Source organism: Neodiprion pinetum, chromosome 4 (assembly GCF_021155775.2).
Source record: "Neodiprion pinetum isolate iyNeoPine1 chromosome 4, iyNeoPine1.2, whole genome shotgun sequence".
Taxonomy (NCBI): domain Eukaryota; kingdom Metazoa; phylum Arthropoda; class Insecta; order Hymenoptera; family Diprionidae; genus Neodiprion; species Neodiprion pinetum.
The window spans coordinates 26,897,905-26,913,730 of NC_060235.2; the positions used below are offsets into that span (position 1 = coordinate 26,897,905).

The window sequence follows — 15,826 nt, forward strand, 5'->3', positions numbered from 1 at the left end:
TTTTGAAACCTACGAAGAAAATGATAGATGGAGGCTTAGAGTTTCTACTGGTCAAACTACAGATGCACAGGAATCTTGAATTACATCAGCATGAATTTTCATATAGTAATATACCGATGGTGTTTAGCGTTTTTCTGTTTTTCTTTCACTTTTCGCGTTACTTTGGCATAAACATGTAATTTGGTTGCTATATTTTTGCATTCGATGTTGATTAATTTACATATTTTTTTGCTGTTGTATGTATGAAATATTTGATGAAAAATTAGCGCATTATATGCTTAAGGATCTTCATACACAAATCTATGCAGGAGTAGTTGATACTATGTTTGTCACAATCGATAAATTTGCTTACGGCTTCGACTTTAGCCACATTACTTTTCTGCTTAGCGAGAAAAAAAAGGAATGGTCAACGTTTCTATGCAACAATTACGTGTCATCTCGAACTCTTTGTTTACGACTTATTATATATATAATACTATATTTTTTGGTTATTGCAACATTGAATCTGTTCGTTGGGTTTACTATATTTTTTCAGTTAAATAAGTCTGTAACAAAAATTTATTGTTATCCTAAGACCAAATCATCGCCATAGTTACAAAAAGAATACAGTACAGATTTTCATTTTATAGTAACAAAAGAGATGTTTCTAAAACTAATCGTAACTCCCGTAAATTTCAAGTTTTGCAATATTCAAGAAAAAATTTTACAACTAACCCTACGTCGCAAAACTCATTATATATATGCAGCAAGTCGCTCTCCGAGCATTAACACGAATGTTTTCGATAGTGAGTAGTTGTGCGAGATGCACAGTGTGGCGGAAAGTGGAAGAAGTAGTTTCAGTTCTATTTTTTGTCAAAGCTAAATTTGCCGGTAGATAGTTGAAAAATGTGCCGCATATAATTTCCATTGATTAAATTGTGCTTGTCAGATATTTCAGGAACCATATTGTAAACTATAAAGTACACTATCCGCTGTATTAAGTAAACACACATTCAACGCGCTTTTACAATCATCTATTTTATGGTGTTATCAAATTTGCTTTCTTATACTAAACTAATGCTTGCAGTGTAACTAGCAATAACATTGTGTGCATAATTTTACGTAATATTTAATTTTGTATCAAGTCAACACAACACTTCTGCCGCCATGATTGGTTCAAATATTGATTTACTTCGATCAAGTTGAGTCAAATTTGTATAAGAATTCTAAGGTGAACATCAATTAAAATTTGGCGAAATTGATATTCACATAATTTTTTTGTTGCCTGCACTTGACTGACTTGAATACTTTGACTAACTCAATTCAGCTGCATTAAATATTCACTCGCAGTGTATTAGTTTTCAAACTGTGTCCGCCTGGAATTATAGCTCTCATGTGTGCTCGAATCTTAACTTCTAAAAAAATTGGTCCAAACTTTGTACAAATAATACATTACTCTCTTTGCAAAAGAGGTATCACTTTTGGTGTTGCATTACGTAGGCACGTATTCGTTTTTTTATGATTGAAATTTTTTGTGTAGTGCAGTCATGATTTTTCAATACATACCAACAGATATAATTTATTGCCAGTGCTGATTTAAAGCTACTTGGATATTATATTGTTTCATTCAAACTAGTTTTTAACGATTGTTTTATTAATATCTAGCATGTTTGCTTGCTATTAAAATACATGTACAGTATTGAGGTGCGTTTAAATCGTTTCAGATTGTGCTGATTATTCTTTAATTTTTTTGATACATATGGAACATCTAGACTTACTCTTATTTGGGATCTTTTGTTCTTTTTTTTATTATTTATTTGATTTAAAGTTCATGTGATCATCTTTTGAACTAATACAATTAAAAGTATTCTTCGTGTACGACTAATTGAATACCTAATCTACATTCAATTATCATGATTTTATTTCATCATTATTTCCAAAAATTCAGCCTTGGGAGCCGATAGGTCCCGAGATTTATTTATACAAGGTTGTTTACCTGTATCTACATGCGAGGAGTTTGCGAGTGAGACTCAAGATACCTACCTTTATACATAAATAGCATAAGGGAAACGGAACATCAAGCATGTACTCCCTGTATGTAGTTTCAAGAAAATGACACTGTACACGAATGATTTATTGAATGTATAATAATTCAATTCCCGAACTATATTTTCAAAGCTGTTTACTATTCTTATACAAAATCAAACCTGTCAAAATAGCCACAAAATTTGTAATCCTTACGATGCAATTAAACAGCACAATCTTGAATAGGACAAAAACTGTTGCTCATCACTTTGCTAATCAACGAGTCTCTTTTTTTTTTCTGTTTCCAGAATTGCCAGTTCTGTCATAGCGGCGACAACGAAGACAAACTACTGTTGTGTGATGGTTGTGACCGTGGATATCATACTTATTGCTTCCGTCCAAAAATGGAAAACATTCCCGATGGTGACTGGTAAGTGCTGCTTTTTAAGAACAGCTAAAATCTAACTCTAATGTCGCATTTCAACTATGATACAGAATTTTAATCTGGATTATTTCTCACAAATCAGAATACTGACAAAATCTAATTTGCTTTTACTGATATAATGCCCATCTCTCCACTAAAATCACTACTGCAAAATAAAGATTACGTAAAAAATGCCTTAAAATGTAATTCAAATATTTACTTCAATATCGAAGTATAGAGTAATAAAGCGAAATGCATTTTTTGGAATCATTCACATTTTTTAGTACATTACTGATTTTTTGAATGAATAGTGAATATGTTTCTTTGAGAGACGAGAGTTTGTCACATAGCGTAAAGACATTTTCAAAGATTTTATTCGACCTCACTTTGTACGCCGATTTCAGTAAACTCTCGAAATTTATACTTACAATGCTTAAACAGAAATTTAAATCTCGTTTTTAAAAGGCTAACGTAGCGTATATTATAAATTAATTTTTTATTTCAGGTACTGCCACGAGTGTATGAATAAAGCAACAGGTGAAAGAAATTGCTTGGTATGCGGTAAACGAATGGGAAAAAATTTAGTTCTATGCGAATTATGCCCAAGGGCTTATCATACCGACTGCCACAATCCTGTAATGCCTAAGGTAAGGTGTTTGGACCAATATTATGTTTTACTGTTTATTTTTCCAATGGGGATCCGGGCATGACAAACTGAGCGTAGTGAAGAGCCAGAGATAGCAGTCATGAAACTGGTGTTTGCTTGATAATTTAAGTTGTTTCAAAGCGACATGGATGCTTTCATTCAATCAAATTCTTCGTGCTTGATATTTATGTCTTTTATAACTTCTCTGCAAATCTTATTACTCGAGAGAATCAAAAATAGCTCTGAATTTCTTTGTTATAGGATTTCATTATCAATATAAAAATCGAACCCAACGTTTGAACCATATTTTTCAATAGTATCTCTAATAGCCAAGTTTGGCATGAGGATCCCCATTCGTTGATGGCTAACTAATATACGAATAGATCAGGTAGTTGAAAATGCTTCACCGAATTTTTCTAAGTGAATGTCACTCCAAACAGATGCCTCGTGGAAAGTGGTATTGTTCCAATTGTCACAGCAAACAACCAAAGAAACGGAACAGTAGTCGAAGGAGTCATACCAAAGGAGCAACAAGGGATAGTGAAAGTTCTGACCACCCACCAACTAGGTATAAAATTTGATTAAAAATCTAAGGTATACACATCACTTGAATAATAGGTAAAAAAAACTATTTTATTCCATTTACAGTCCAACTCCATCAACAGCGTCAAACACCCATGTCGAAGATGTTAGTTCCTCAGAGCCACCTACCCCTACTGCATCACCTCGCAAAGAAGGCAATAGCAGAGCACTGACGAAAAAGCAACAACGAGAATTGGCACCATGTAAAATTTTACTAGAACAATTAGAGCAACAAGATGAAGCGTGGCCTTTTTTATTGCCAGTTAATACAAAACAGTTTCCAACGTATAAGAAAATTATAAAAACTCCAATGGATCTCAGTACCATTAAGAAAAAGTTACAGGACTGTGCGTAAGTTAGATGTTTTTCATTAACACCATAAATAAAGGACTTCGATACCAACATTCGTGCTTTCAAAATGAGGCTGACATCGGCTTTCTTCATTCGGAAGAAAGAAAAAAAAAAAGCAATTTGTACAGTCAATTGCATACCGCATTTTAGGCTCTATGTAAAACTCTTTAATTTGCACTCATTAGTGAACCAGTAGAACTGATTTCAGTGACTCATTGAAGCTTCAATTTGCTGCATGTATACCATAGCCGTTTGTAAAGATCTGAAGTCAGATAATTGTAACATAATGCCGAGAATAACATGAGTCAACATGGTTCTTGTGCCTGAATAATGCATAGTTTGATTTCCTTCCTTTCATCGTAAAAATGAATAAAATCGTTATTGTTCTTTTCAAATTTTGTTTCTGTGATCAAAAAAGCAATATTTTGAAGTTTATTGAATTAAATTGAATTGATTGTTTGAATAAAATGAGACAAAACTTATTAACTATCAGACAGGTTAATTTTTGACAAAATTTACACAAAATCAGCCACTTCGAATAGAAATTTGAAGATGTACTGTTTAATTTCTTTTTTTTTTTTTTGTCTGTTGGGGTAACGATTATAGACTAAATTACTTTCACGGGATAGTAAAATATCTACGTTTTAAACAAAATAATATATCTTAAACAGTGTACCTATAGAGTTCTCTTATAGGTATCTCGTTCCGTTTATACCTTAATCTGAACATCAAGTAAATACCATTCGTAATCCAGACACAGATTTTTGTTTAACCCGTTGACAGGTGTATTTCAATGAAACGTTTAAGTGGATTTATACAATTCTTACACAGCATTAAAATTCGCCTATTCAGATGAATTTTAAATCGCTTAAGATCAATTAATTTGACTATTTGTGTACCAATTAATTGACCGTTTTCAACTAGAACTGAAAAAAAAGGTCCAGAAGTAGTTGAACAACATTTCTGATATCGGAAAATTGGCGAATAGTCAGGGACTTTCATTGGTCTGAAAAAAATAAGGAACTATGCTCGTCCATAAAGAAAATACATTCTTTACAACCAGACATTATTAAGCTTCATATTCAATATCTTTTCAGGAAAATATAACAACGGTATATATAGTATCAAAAAACATCGTATGATGTAATTCCATTGAGAATGGGAATCAATGGGATCCATCCCTTGAATTTGTTTACTCAACGTAACTCAAATTTTTTTTACTTCGTACAAAGTGACTAAAAAAAATTACATTTTTCGCCACGCAAATTCAAGGAATTTTATTTCAAATAGAAGGTTGATTTTATATTTTACACAGCATTAAATAACGTGCATTTGCCTGTTGAATAATATTCTCGGTTTATTTACTGAAGAATTGGATTTAAAATTAAATGTAAGATGCATATGGCACATGAACACTTCCGCATTTCTGATAAGCAATTCCACAATTTTCTTTGAAGAAAAAATTCTTTGTATGTGGTAAAATTAATATACAAACTGAAGTTGAATAGTGATCAGTACATAACATGAACAAAAAACGACATCATCTTTAGTTTGCAAAGAAATAATAGTGAGATTGTTTACATTTATTTCAGGTACAAATCAAGAGATGAATTTTGCATTGATGTCCGACAAATGTTCATAAACTGCGAGGTGTTCAATGAAGATGACAGTCCTGTCGGCAAAGCTGGTCACGGAATGCGTAGCTTTTTTGAAATGCGTTGGACAGAGATTACAGGAGTGCCACCACCTCCTCCGCCGACGCATAGCTGAGGCTCAGCACGCTCACGCAACAGCTGTCACAGTTTTGCGCACTTCTATTACTAGTCCAATGTAAGGTTTCACCAAATGTATAATTACAAGATCTGTCGTCCAGATATCTATGATTGTTTAGTACTGTTATTGTTAAAAATTGTGCGCTCGTGTTGAATTCTTGTAATGTTAACGAAAAATACGATTACCAGACAGTTTTGCAAATATTGAAATACCGTATTTATTATTGTACTTACTATCGTATTAGGTATATAATACGATAAATTTACATCAACAAAAGTTTTGATATTGTCAAGAGATTCTGTAATCACACCAATGAAAAGCTTTAATTTTTATCTAACACAATCATCAAATGTCCTTGCGACTTGCTTCCATTGGCTCAGTGTAAAAGTAAAGTGTGGTCTCTGCGTTTTAGTAACATATCCCAAATCAATTAGTGGTCCATTATTGTCGACTCAAATTTATTTCGAGCTAATTCTGACCTTATTTTCTCGTAATTTATTACTGTTGGGTATTTAGATTTTGACTTTTATGATCAGTTAACCTTGATAGCACAAAATTTGCATTTATATTTTAGGAATGTGTCTGAAATCATTCGTAGTATCGATTAAGTTGTCAAAATATTTCTACAACATTGCATGATGTTATGGAAGTAATTAAATTTGAGTATTTACTCTCGTAAATCATGAAATTTATGTCCCCACATCGTGGACGTTTATTTTTGTTTGCTTTGAATAATTTTATCAGTGAGTAATGTTATTACCGACACACACAAAATGTCAGCTAAAATCTTGAGCATTCTGTTGCATCTGTGATAAATAAAAAATGATAACATTTATTGTAATGTAGATGAAATTCATTATTTGTTGATGCTGTAATAGACTACGTTCATACTCTCACATCCTGCTTGTCATTCATTCTTTTAATACTAGAATTTCAGTAATAATTAGAACTCCACGAATCTCTCTTGACAAAAGAAGTTTGGAATATATTTTAGTATATTTCCTTTATCACTCATTTATTCTGTCATAAATGCAACGCTCCATTAACGACAGGTATTTTGGAAAGCTGAGAGCTTGTTATGCGTAGTGACAAATAAATCACTTTTGTTTATTTGGTAATGAAAAATTAACATCACATGTCGTATTTATGAATGAAAATTTGAAACGTAGTGAAGTATTGTGACTACTCGCAAAAGCACTTTTTAAATCTTGGCAAGATATCTTTTCTACAAAATTGATCAATCGACTGGTAGGATATTCAATATTTCAATCTCAGTAAGGGTATATTTTTCGTTGCTGTGAACTAGGAACAACAAGGCTTATGTGCCAATTGAAATGAAATAGATCGGAAAAAAAATTGTGTGTCCTACATTTTTTCAATTATGTAAAATACTTGGATACACTTCCAGCAGTTCGTGTTATTTCGTTAAAGTTCGAGCCTTGTCAATACCATTAAGTATTTCTCTGCATGTTTGAACGAAAACGTTGATGAATCATTTTTTCCCTACAGATAATAATCTGAATTATTTATCCACATATCTATAAATTTTTCGTGTGATCGCTCTATTTTATTTTAGAATCATTCACCCAATTTTCAGAGCTCACACGAAAAAACCTCATTTAAATGTTCTACTGATATTGAACAAACGGGACTTATTCAAGTGGGAAATTCTCGAAATTATAAGTAGAGACCGTGCATCATCGAATTTCTAACCATGGCCTGCACTTAGTGGAGTAAACTTACAGTATAGGTCAAAATATTTAGTCGAGTATTCTCATCGGAATCAAACTTACTGATGTTTCATAAGAATAATTTGTGGCTACAGTCAATATGGGTAACAGATCATCTTTCTTAAATTTGTCTGGATAACATACTTAATATATGGCTAAGTATTTCAAAGGAATGATAATAATTCACGTACTTATATTGCAATAATTTCTTGCCTAAACAAATTTCCAATAATATCATGAACGTAATAATACTATAGACAGAGAAAAATATTTTGCACAGTAATGAATACGGAGGCGAATAAAATTGTAAGGTTACTATAGAATTATAAAATTGTGTAGCATAATCCAAATACATTGGTATAGAATGAAATGCCATTCCACTGTTGACTATTGTTTTCACAATTTTTTTTTTTTTTTTATTGCATAGAGAATCCTCTAAATCGTATTTGCTTGTCAGTATTTTAAAGTTGTAAAGTGAAATTATTTGTACGATGCATTCATTATGAGACTTAATAAAGTAATTCTTAATTTTAAAACACACTATGCGTTTAAAGAGAAATATTTCGAATTTGGTATCTTGCGGAGTTCTAAAATTGCTGAACGAGCATAGTAATTAGTTAAGATTTGATTATACATCCGAACTGTATATCACAAGCTATCGAAACTTAAAATGGCATTACGGTCTAGCGTACGAGAAAATATAATTTACATAACGACTGAGAACAAGTCCATGAATTCACGTGTTCTTGAACAAAGCGTTTCATGTAAGTGTATAGAAAATCAGTATGTAAAACATCATTCAAGATTATAGAATAAGCATCTAGGATATGTGTGCGTCATTTTTTTTTTTGACGATATATATATATAAAATATATGTGTATATAGAATAAAATATGTTTGTATGATACGAACAATGTTTTGGAATGTGCATACCTTAACAACGGTGATTTGATCCCGTATCGAATCGTATTCTACTCGAAGTATTTCGAAAAAAGTGCTCTGGTTACCACTGAAAATGAATTTTAGAAACTTAATTGATTGCAGTCTTGTGTGACGAATCTGCTTTACATTACATGTACATGTTCAAACTATGACGATTTTCTGCATGTTTGGTTAGACTCTGGTACGATAATCTAATTGTACCGACATGATTTACGTCACATATTTTGGTACTCCTACCAAACGCTCATGAAAAATTATTGAACTTTCCATTCGTCGTATGATAGATATTCTAATATAAAAACAAACGCTAAAGTAAAAGCTTTAGTTATGCAGGAAGTGGGAAAAATATTGTGTGACATTGAAGGTAACCAGAACTCTTCCGTCACGCTATATTCCGATATGATACACTCTGTGTCTACCCTCAAATGTGGAAAGTGGAACATGGTTGTGCTTGTGATATTCGATGTCTCTGATTCTATTCCAGGTTCATCTTGCAATGCATTTTCCACGTTTGTTAATCTATATCAAGATGTAACAAGTGCCTACTCCTTGCTCTCAATCATTTGACAAAAAAAACTTAAGTTCATGTTCCATGTTCCAGGCATAATTTTGTTCTCTAAACGTACAACTAGTATGAAAAGCTACTTCGCAGTGTGTGAGATGTTGATTTTGAGATACTTGTAATGTAACGTGTGAATGAGTGTTGTAATGTATCGAACAAGTTATAGTCTTTTATAACCACAAGAATGACCATTGCGAAAATGATTAATTGAAATGTAATATCTTATTTTGTAAGAAATTGATGTAAATTATTGTCAGTACATTAGTTAAGGAAAAAAGTACAGTATTTGCACAAAAATCTAATATTAAATATGCCTACAATAAGCGACATATATTAGATTATAGTTGACGCGATAGATATCACAAAAAAGTAATTTTTTAAGGTATATTAATTATTTAAATTATATAGTACAGTTATTAGTACGATAACAACGCTTTTTATACGAACTTTAGTTATAAATGTCAAATTATCCGTTACGATGAAACGAAATGCAGTCGAAAAAATGTAAGTTAATAATAAATAATGATTGTCTATAGCATAAACAGAAGTAATATTAAGTAGCTAATACGTGCGTGCCTAGACTTAGGCTCACAATGCTATGTAAACGAATAAACAGACTTAATTATTGTATTGAGAAATAATAAATAATCAGTAATAAACAAACGAATGGTTATTACGGTGATATCGATGATTTAGGGCTGTGCGAAAATCTTTTTACGAGATTCGCGTGCCGTGTGTTTATTTAACCGTGTTGTGGACTCGGAGAAATTCAGATCCGTTGCTCGTAGCGCATCCGGACTAATGCAAAATTACTTCAGAATAGTGCATGACAGAATTTGTTCCAGCACTTTTCAAATCGCGACAATTTTCGCCAAAAATGCAAAGGGGTTAGCCTTACTTTTTCTTCATTTTTAGAGCCGTAAATTTTAGGTCTCAGATTCGATCTAAACGACCGTTCCCTGACTAATTGGACCCCCAGCAACTCAGAAAACGCAGCGAAAGGAGAGTGGGATCAACAGGAAAGAAGTTACGAAGGAAAATGCACCTGCTGAAAAATGTCGAAATCTGAGGTTCTGGTTTTTTGGCTGTAACTTTTTATCCGCTGCTCGCAGCGTATCGGGACTGCGCTAAATCGATTCGTCTCGCAAAATTGCGTCCGAATAGTGCCAGAAAAAATTTATGCCAGCACTTTTTAAATATTAATCCTCACGTAATATTTTTGATATGTTCTGATACTGAAAATATTTATTGCTATTCCAGGTACAACCCGAGGTGGTTATCGGTGGTTGTTCGAGGTGGTTGGCGATTGTTGGAGGTGGTCGGAGGTGGACGAGGAGGAGGACGAACTGAACTGAGTCTCAAAGCCCTGTTGACATAAAAGCAGCTATTTGACAGAAATTATAGTTTATAGTTTACACAGCCCATTGCATGATATTTCATTACAAATACATATGTTTCAATGTATTTAGGAATAATTTATCAAATATACAGAGGTCATGTGCAAATAATAAATGAATTCGACCGCAATTTGATGTATTTATTAGACTTTTAACAATAAATTTAAGCTTTGTTACTTCTTTTATTTTATTATGGATAATCAAAAACATTTCCGACTAATCGTGCTGTAGAAGCATGGGGATTAAACCAAACGTAGCAAAAGATTAGAAACAGTGTATGTAGAGTACGGGTATTTTTCTCATAATGCAAATAGAATAGAATACCACGCCTTGCGAATTAGCTTTCCAGTCAGAGATGAATGATGAATTTAACGGACTGCATTATCGTTGTTGAATACTCTACGCCTCATGGGAAACGAAAATCTGTAACGATAAAATTGATGCACCGGATCATCGTCGACTTTAACTTTTGAAATGTCCTACCATTTTCGAACACCTCCTACCTCCCCCTGCCACCTCCGACCATCAATGGCCACTTTCGACCACCCCCTATCACCTTCTGCCAGCGCCGACCACCTCCTAACATTTCCGAACACCTCCAACCATCCTATTTAGCTATATTAGCAGATTAGCTATGATATGAAAAGAGAAGAATTATTCATTTCGAAATGGGATTCTATTCGACGCGCGCTCGATGTATTCCATAACATTAGTATTCATAATTATTCCAACAACTTTTCATTTGCTCTCTCGATCTTGAATTTTCATAGGCATAGAATCGAAACGTTGTTTTAGCTGGTCGCAAGTGAAGTATCTGCGTTGGGTAGAGGAGCAGAATTGTTTTTCGAAAAGTATTCGGATGGAAAAAAATTCAGAGTAACTGTAATACATCACGGATGCGCTAATTTTGAACGAGATGAAATGGATGCTTCGTATATGAGACGGTATTTAACGCTGCGTAGTGGTTTAAAGACCTAGAAAGGTGATAGGGAGAGAAAGAACGACGCTTCTTAACACTTCGAGTGTATTTTAACACACATTTGAAAGATACGAGCGAAATTTTTCATCATCCAACTGTCGCAGAACGGCAGCGTTATTAGCCGACCCGTATCTTCAGTCAACGGCTGACCATCGAAGGGCCTGGCCGCTTGAGTCTGGAATCGGCAGGAGAGATAAAGTGCGTATTTCTTGTATGAAATGTGAAAGCTAAAATCATTATACATCATATCATATCATCATACCTCATACATCATACCTCATACATCGTACATCATACATCGTACATCATACATCATCATACATAGTATCAAAGTTCGAAACCATAGTTTGGATGTCGGACGTTCAGAAAGTGACGTCACCAATTCAGAATCAGCTAGCCGAATTCCTCAGTCTGGAAACAACCGCGCAGTAGAGCGGACGGATGAGAGGCGCGCTCCGCAAATTTCGAGTATCGGGTTCTCAACCTCGCGGATCGCGCGCTTCGGGTCCGCTACGTATTTCGAGTACCGGGTTCTCAACCTCCCGGATCCCGCGCTTCGGGTCCGCTACGCGGTGAAACTCGACTTCCAGGATAAGCGCTCCGTGGTTCCTGGTTCATGTTTACAATAAATTATTTCAATTCGTTTTTCGCGCAACCCCAAATTCGGTAGCTGTCGGTCCGCAAATAAAATTTCTCGACTCCCAGGATAAGCGCTCCGTGGTTCCTGGTTCATGTTTATAATAAATTATTTCAATTCGTTTTTCGCGCAACCCCAAATTCGGTAGCTGTCAGTCCGCAAATAAAATTTCTCGACTCCCAGGATAAGCGCTCCGTGGTTCCTGGTTCATGTTTATAATAAATTATTTCAATTCGTTTTTCGCGCAACCCCAAATTCGGTAGCTGTCAGTCCGCTAATAAAATTTCTCGACTTCCAGGATAAGCGCTCCGTGGTTCCTGGTTCATGTTTACAATAAATTATTTCAATTCGTTTTTCGCGCAACCCCAAATTCGGTGGCTGTCAGTCCGCTAATAAAATTTCTCGACTTCCAGGATAAGCGCTCCGTGGTTCCTGGTTCATGTTTACAATAAATTATTTCAATTCGTTTTTCGCGCAACCCCAAATTCGGTGGCTGTCAGTCCGCTAATAAAATTTCTCGACTTCCAGGATAAGCGCTCCGTGGTTCCTGGTTCATGTTTACAATAAATTATTTCAATTCGTTTTTCGCGCAACCCCAAATTCGGTGGCTGTCAGTCCGCTAATAAAATTTCTCGACTTCCAGGATAAGCGCTCCGTGGTTCCTGGTTCATGTTTACAATAAATTATTTCAATTCGTTTTTCGCGCAACCCCAAATTCGGTGGCTGTCAGTCCGCTAATAAAATTTCTCGACTTCCAGTATAAGCGCTCCGTGGTTCCTGGTTCATGTTTACAATAAATTATTTCAATTCGTTTTTCGCGCAACCCCAAATTCGGTGGCTGTCAGTCCGCTAATAAAATTTCTCGACTTCCAGGATAAGCGCTCCGTGGTTCCTGGTTCATGTTTACAATAAATTATTTCAATTCGTTTTTCGCGCAACCCCAAATTCGGTGGCTGTCAGTCCGCTAATAAAATTTCTCGACTTCCAGGATAAGCGCTCCGTGGTTCCTGGTTCATGTTTACAATAAATTATTTCAATTCGTTTTTCGCGCAACCCCAAATTCGGTGGCTGTCAGTCCGCTAATAAAATTTCTCGACTTCCAGGATAAGGTTGCTGGGTGAGTAAAACACTTTTATAATATTTCATGGCAATTGTAATTATATTTTATTTGAAATATTTCAAACTAGTCATGTTTACAATAAATTATTTGAATTCATTTTTCGTGCAAGCACATATTCAGTAGCTATGAATAATCTTATACAATTTATTATATTATTAATTAATTAATTAATATTCTTATAATATTTGATGGCAATTGTAATTATATTTCATCTGAAATATTACAAACTTGTCACGTTTACAATAAATTATTTCAATTCATTTCTCGTGCAAGCACATATTCAGTAGCTATAAATAATCTTATACAATTTATTATATTATTAATTAATTAATTAATATTCTTATAATATTTGTTGGCAATTGTAATTATATTTCATCTGAAATATTACAAACTTCTCACGTTTACAATAAATTATTTCAATTCATTTTTCGTGCAAGCACATATTCAGTAGCTATAAATAATCTTATACAATTTATTATAGTATTAATTAATTAATTAATATTCTTATAATATTTAATGGCAATTGTAATTATATTTCATCTGAAATATTACAAACTTGTCACGTTTACAATAAATTATTTCAATTCATTTTTCGTGCAAGCACATATTCAGTAGCTATGAATAATCTTGTACAATTTATTATATTATTAATAATTTGATTAATTACATTAATCCTTACACAATATTTTTGATGTGTTCCTATACTAAGAATATTCATTACTATTCCAGGTATTACCCGAGGTGGTCGGAGGTGGACGAGGAGGAGGACGAGCTGGACGAGGAGGAGGACCAGGTGGACGAGGAGGAGGACGAGGTGGACGAGGAGGAGGTGGGGTGGGTCGTGGGAGAGGACCTCTCCTCTCCTCAGAGGAGGGGACGGGGAGGGGCAGGGGGAGGGGCAGGGAAGGGGGTGAGGTGGGTGGGGAGGGGGAAGGGAAGGGAAGGGGAGGGGCGGGCGGCGGGGCGGGGGGCGGGGGAGGGTGGTCGGGTGGGTGGGAGGGAGGGAGGGAAGGCGGGAGGGCGGGTGGGAGGGCGGGGGGGGAAGGGTGGGAGGGTGGGAGGGAGGGAGTGGAGGACGGATGTCAGTGCAAGCCCGTTAGAGTTAATAGAGCAGAACACGCCCGCCCGCCCGCCCGCCCCTTCCCTCTCCCTCCCTCCCTCCCTCCCTCCCTCCCTTCCCCCCCGCCCCCCCCTCCCTCCCTCCCTCCCTCCCTCCCCCCTCCCCCCTTCCTCCCCCTCCCTGCCGCCCTCCCCTCTCCGCCCCTCCCCTCCCCTCCCCTTCCCTTCCCTTCCCCCTCCCCACCCACCTCTCCCCCTTCCCTGCCCCTCCCCCTCCCCCTCCCCTCCTCTGAGGAGAGGAGAGGTCCTCTCCCACGACCCACCCCGCCTCCTCCTCGTCCACCTCGTCTTCCTCCTCGTCCACCTGGTCCTCCTCCTCGTCCAGCTCGTCCTCCTCCTCGTCCACCTCCGACCACCTCGGGTGATACCTGGAATAGTAATGAATATTTTCAGTATAGGAACACATTAAAAATATTGTGTAAGGTTTAATGTAATTAATCAATTCATTAATAATATAATAAATTGTACAAGATCATTCATAGCTACTGAATATGTGCTTGCACGAAAAATGAATTGAAATAATTTATTGTAAACGTGACAAGTTTGTAATATTTCAGATGAAATATAATTACAATTGCCATGAAATATTATAAGAATATTAATTAATTAATTAATAATATAATAAATTGTATAAGATTATTCATAGCTACTGAATATGTGCTTGCACGAGAAATGAATTGAAATAATTTATTGTAAACGTGACAAGTTTGTAATATTTCAGATGAAATATAATTACAATTGCCATGAAATATTATAAGAATATTAATTAATTAATTAATAATGTAATAAATTGTATAAGATTATTCATAGCTACTGAATATGTGCTTGCACGAGAAATGAATTCAAATAATTTATTGTAAACATGACTAGTTTGAAATATTTCAAATAAAATATAATTACAATTGCCATGAAATATTATAAAAGTGTTTTACTCACCGAGCACAAATCCTCGTCCTCCTTGTCCTCGTCCTCGTCCACCGCCGACCATCTTCAACCACCCCCAACGACCACCGCCAACCACCTCGAGTTATACTTCGAATACTAATAAATATTTTCAGCATGAGAACAAATCAAAAATAATGAGTAAGGTTTGATATAATTTTTTTATCGATATAATCTACCAGAAAGATTATGAGAAGATTATAAAGTTATAGAAATTTTATTCGCGTACTGACAGCTACCGAATTTGGGGTTGCGCGAAAAACGAATTGAAATAATTTATTGTGAACATGAACCAGGAACCACGGCGCGCTTATCCTGGAAGTCGAGAAATTTTATTAGCGGACTGACAGCCACCGAATTTGGGGTTGCGCGAAAAACGAATTGAAATAATTTATTGTAAACATGAACCAGGAACCACGGCGCGCTTATCCTGGAAGTCGAGAAATTTTATTAGCGGACTGACAGCCACCGAATTTGGGGTTGCGCGAAAAACGAATTGAAATAATTTATTGTAAACATGAACCAGGAACCACGGAGCGCTTATCCTGGAAGTCGAGAAATTTTATTAGCGGACTGACAGCCACCGAATTTGGGGTTGCGCGAAAAACGAATTGAAAT

The 15,826-nt window shown here is 35.4% G+C and overlaps 1 protein-coding gene across 16 annotated transcripts in view; it reads left to right on the plus strand.

Moving 5' to 3' along the window:
- LOC124215960 (bromodomain adjacent to zinc finger domain protein 2B) overlaps window positions 1-6,615 on the plus strand; it is a 116,452-nt gene extending 109,837 nt beyond the window's left edge. For 15 of the 16 annotated variants that reach the window (XM_069135663.1, XM_046619933.2, XM_046619935.2 and 12 more), the window contains 5 exons: window positions 2,313-2,434; window positions 2,934-3,075; window positions 3,515-3,642; window positions 3,723-4,007; window positions 5,600-6,615. In XM_069135663.1, coding sequence (XP_068991764.1) covers window positions 2,313-2,434; window positions 2,934-3,075; window positions 3,515-3,642; window positions 3,723-4,007; window positions 5,600-5,777 — 855 coding nt within the window. In that variant the 3' untranslated portion in view covers window positions 5,778-6,615. Of the gene's footprint in view, window positions 1-2,312; window positions 2,435-2,933; window positions 3,076-3,514; window positions 3,643-3,692; window positions 4,008-5,599 lie in introns of those variants that run through there. The other variant, XM_069135666.1, reaches the window with a different exon arrangement.
- The last annotated feature ends 9,211 nt before the right edge of the window (window positions 6,616-15,826 follow it).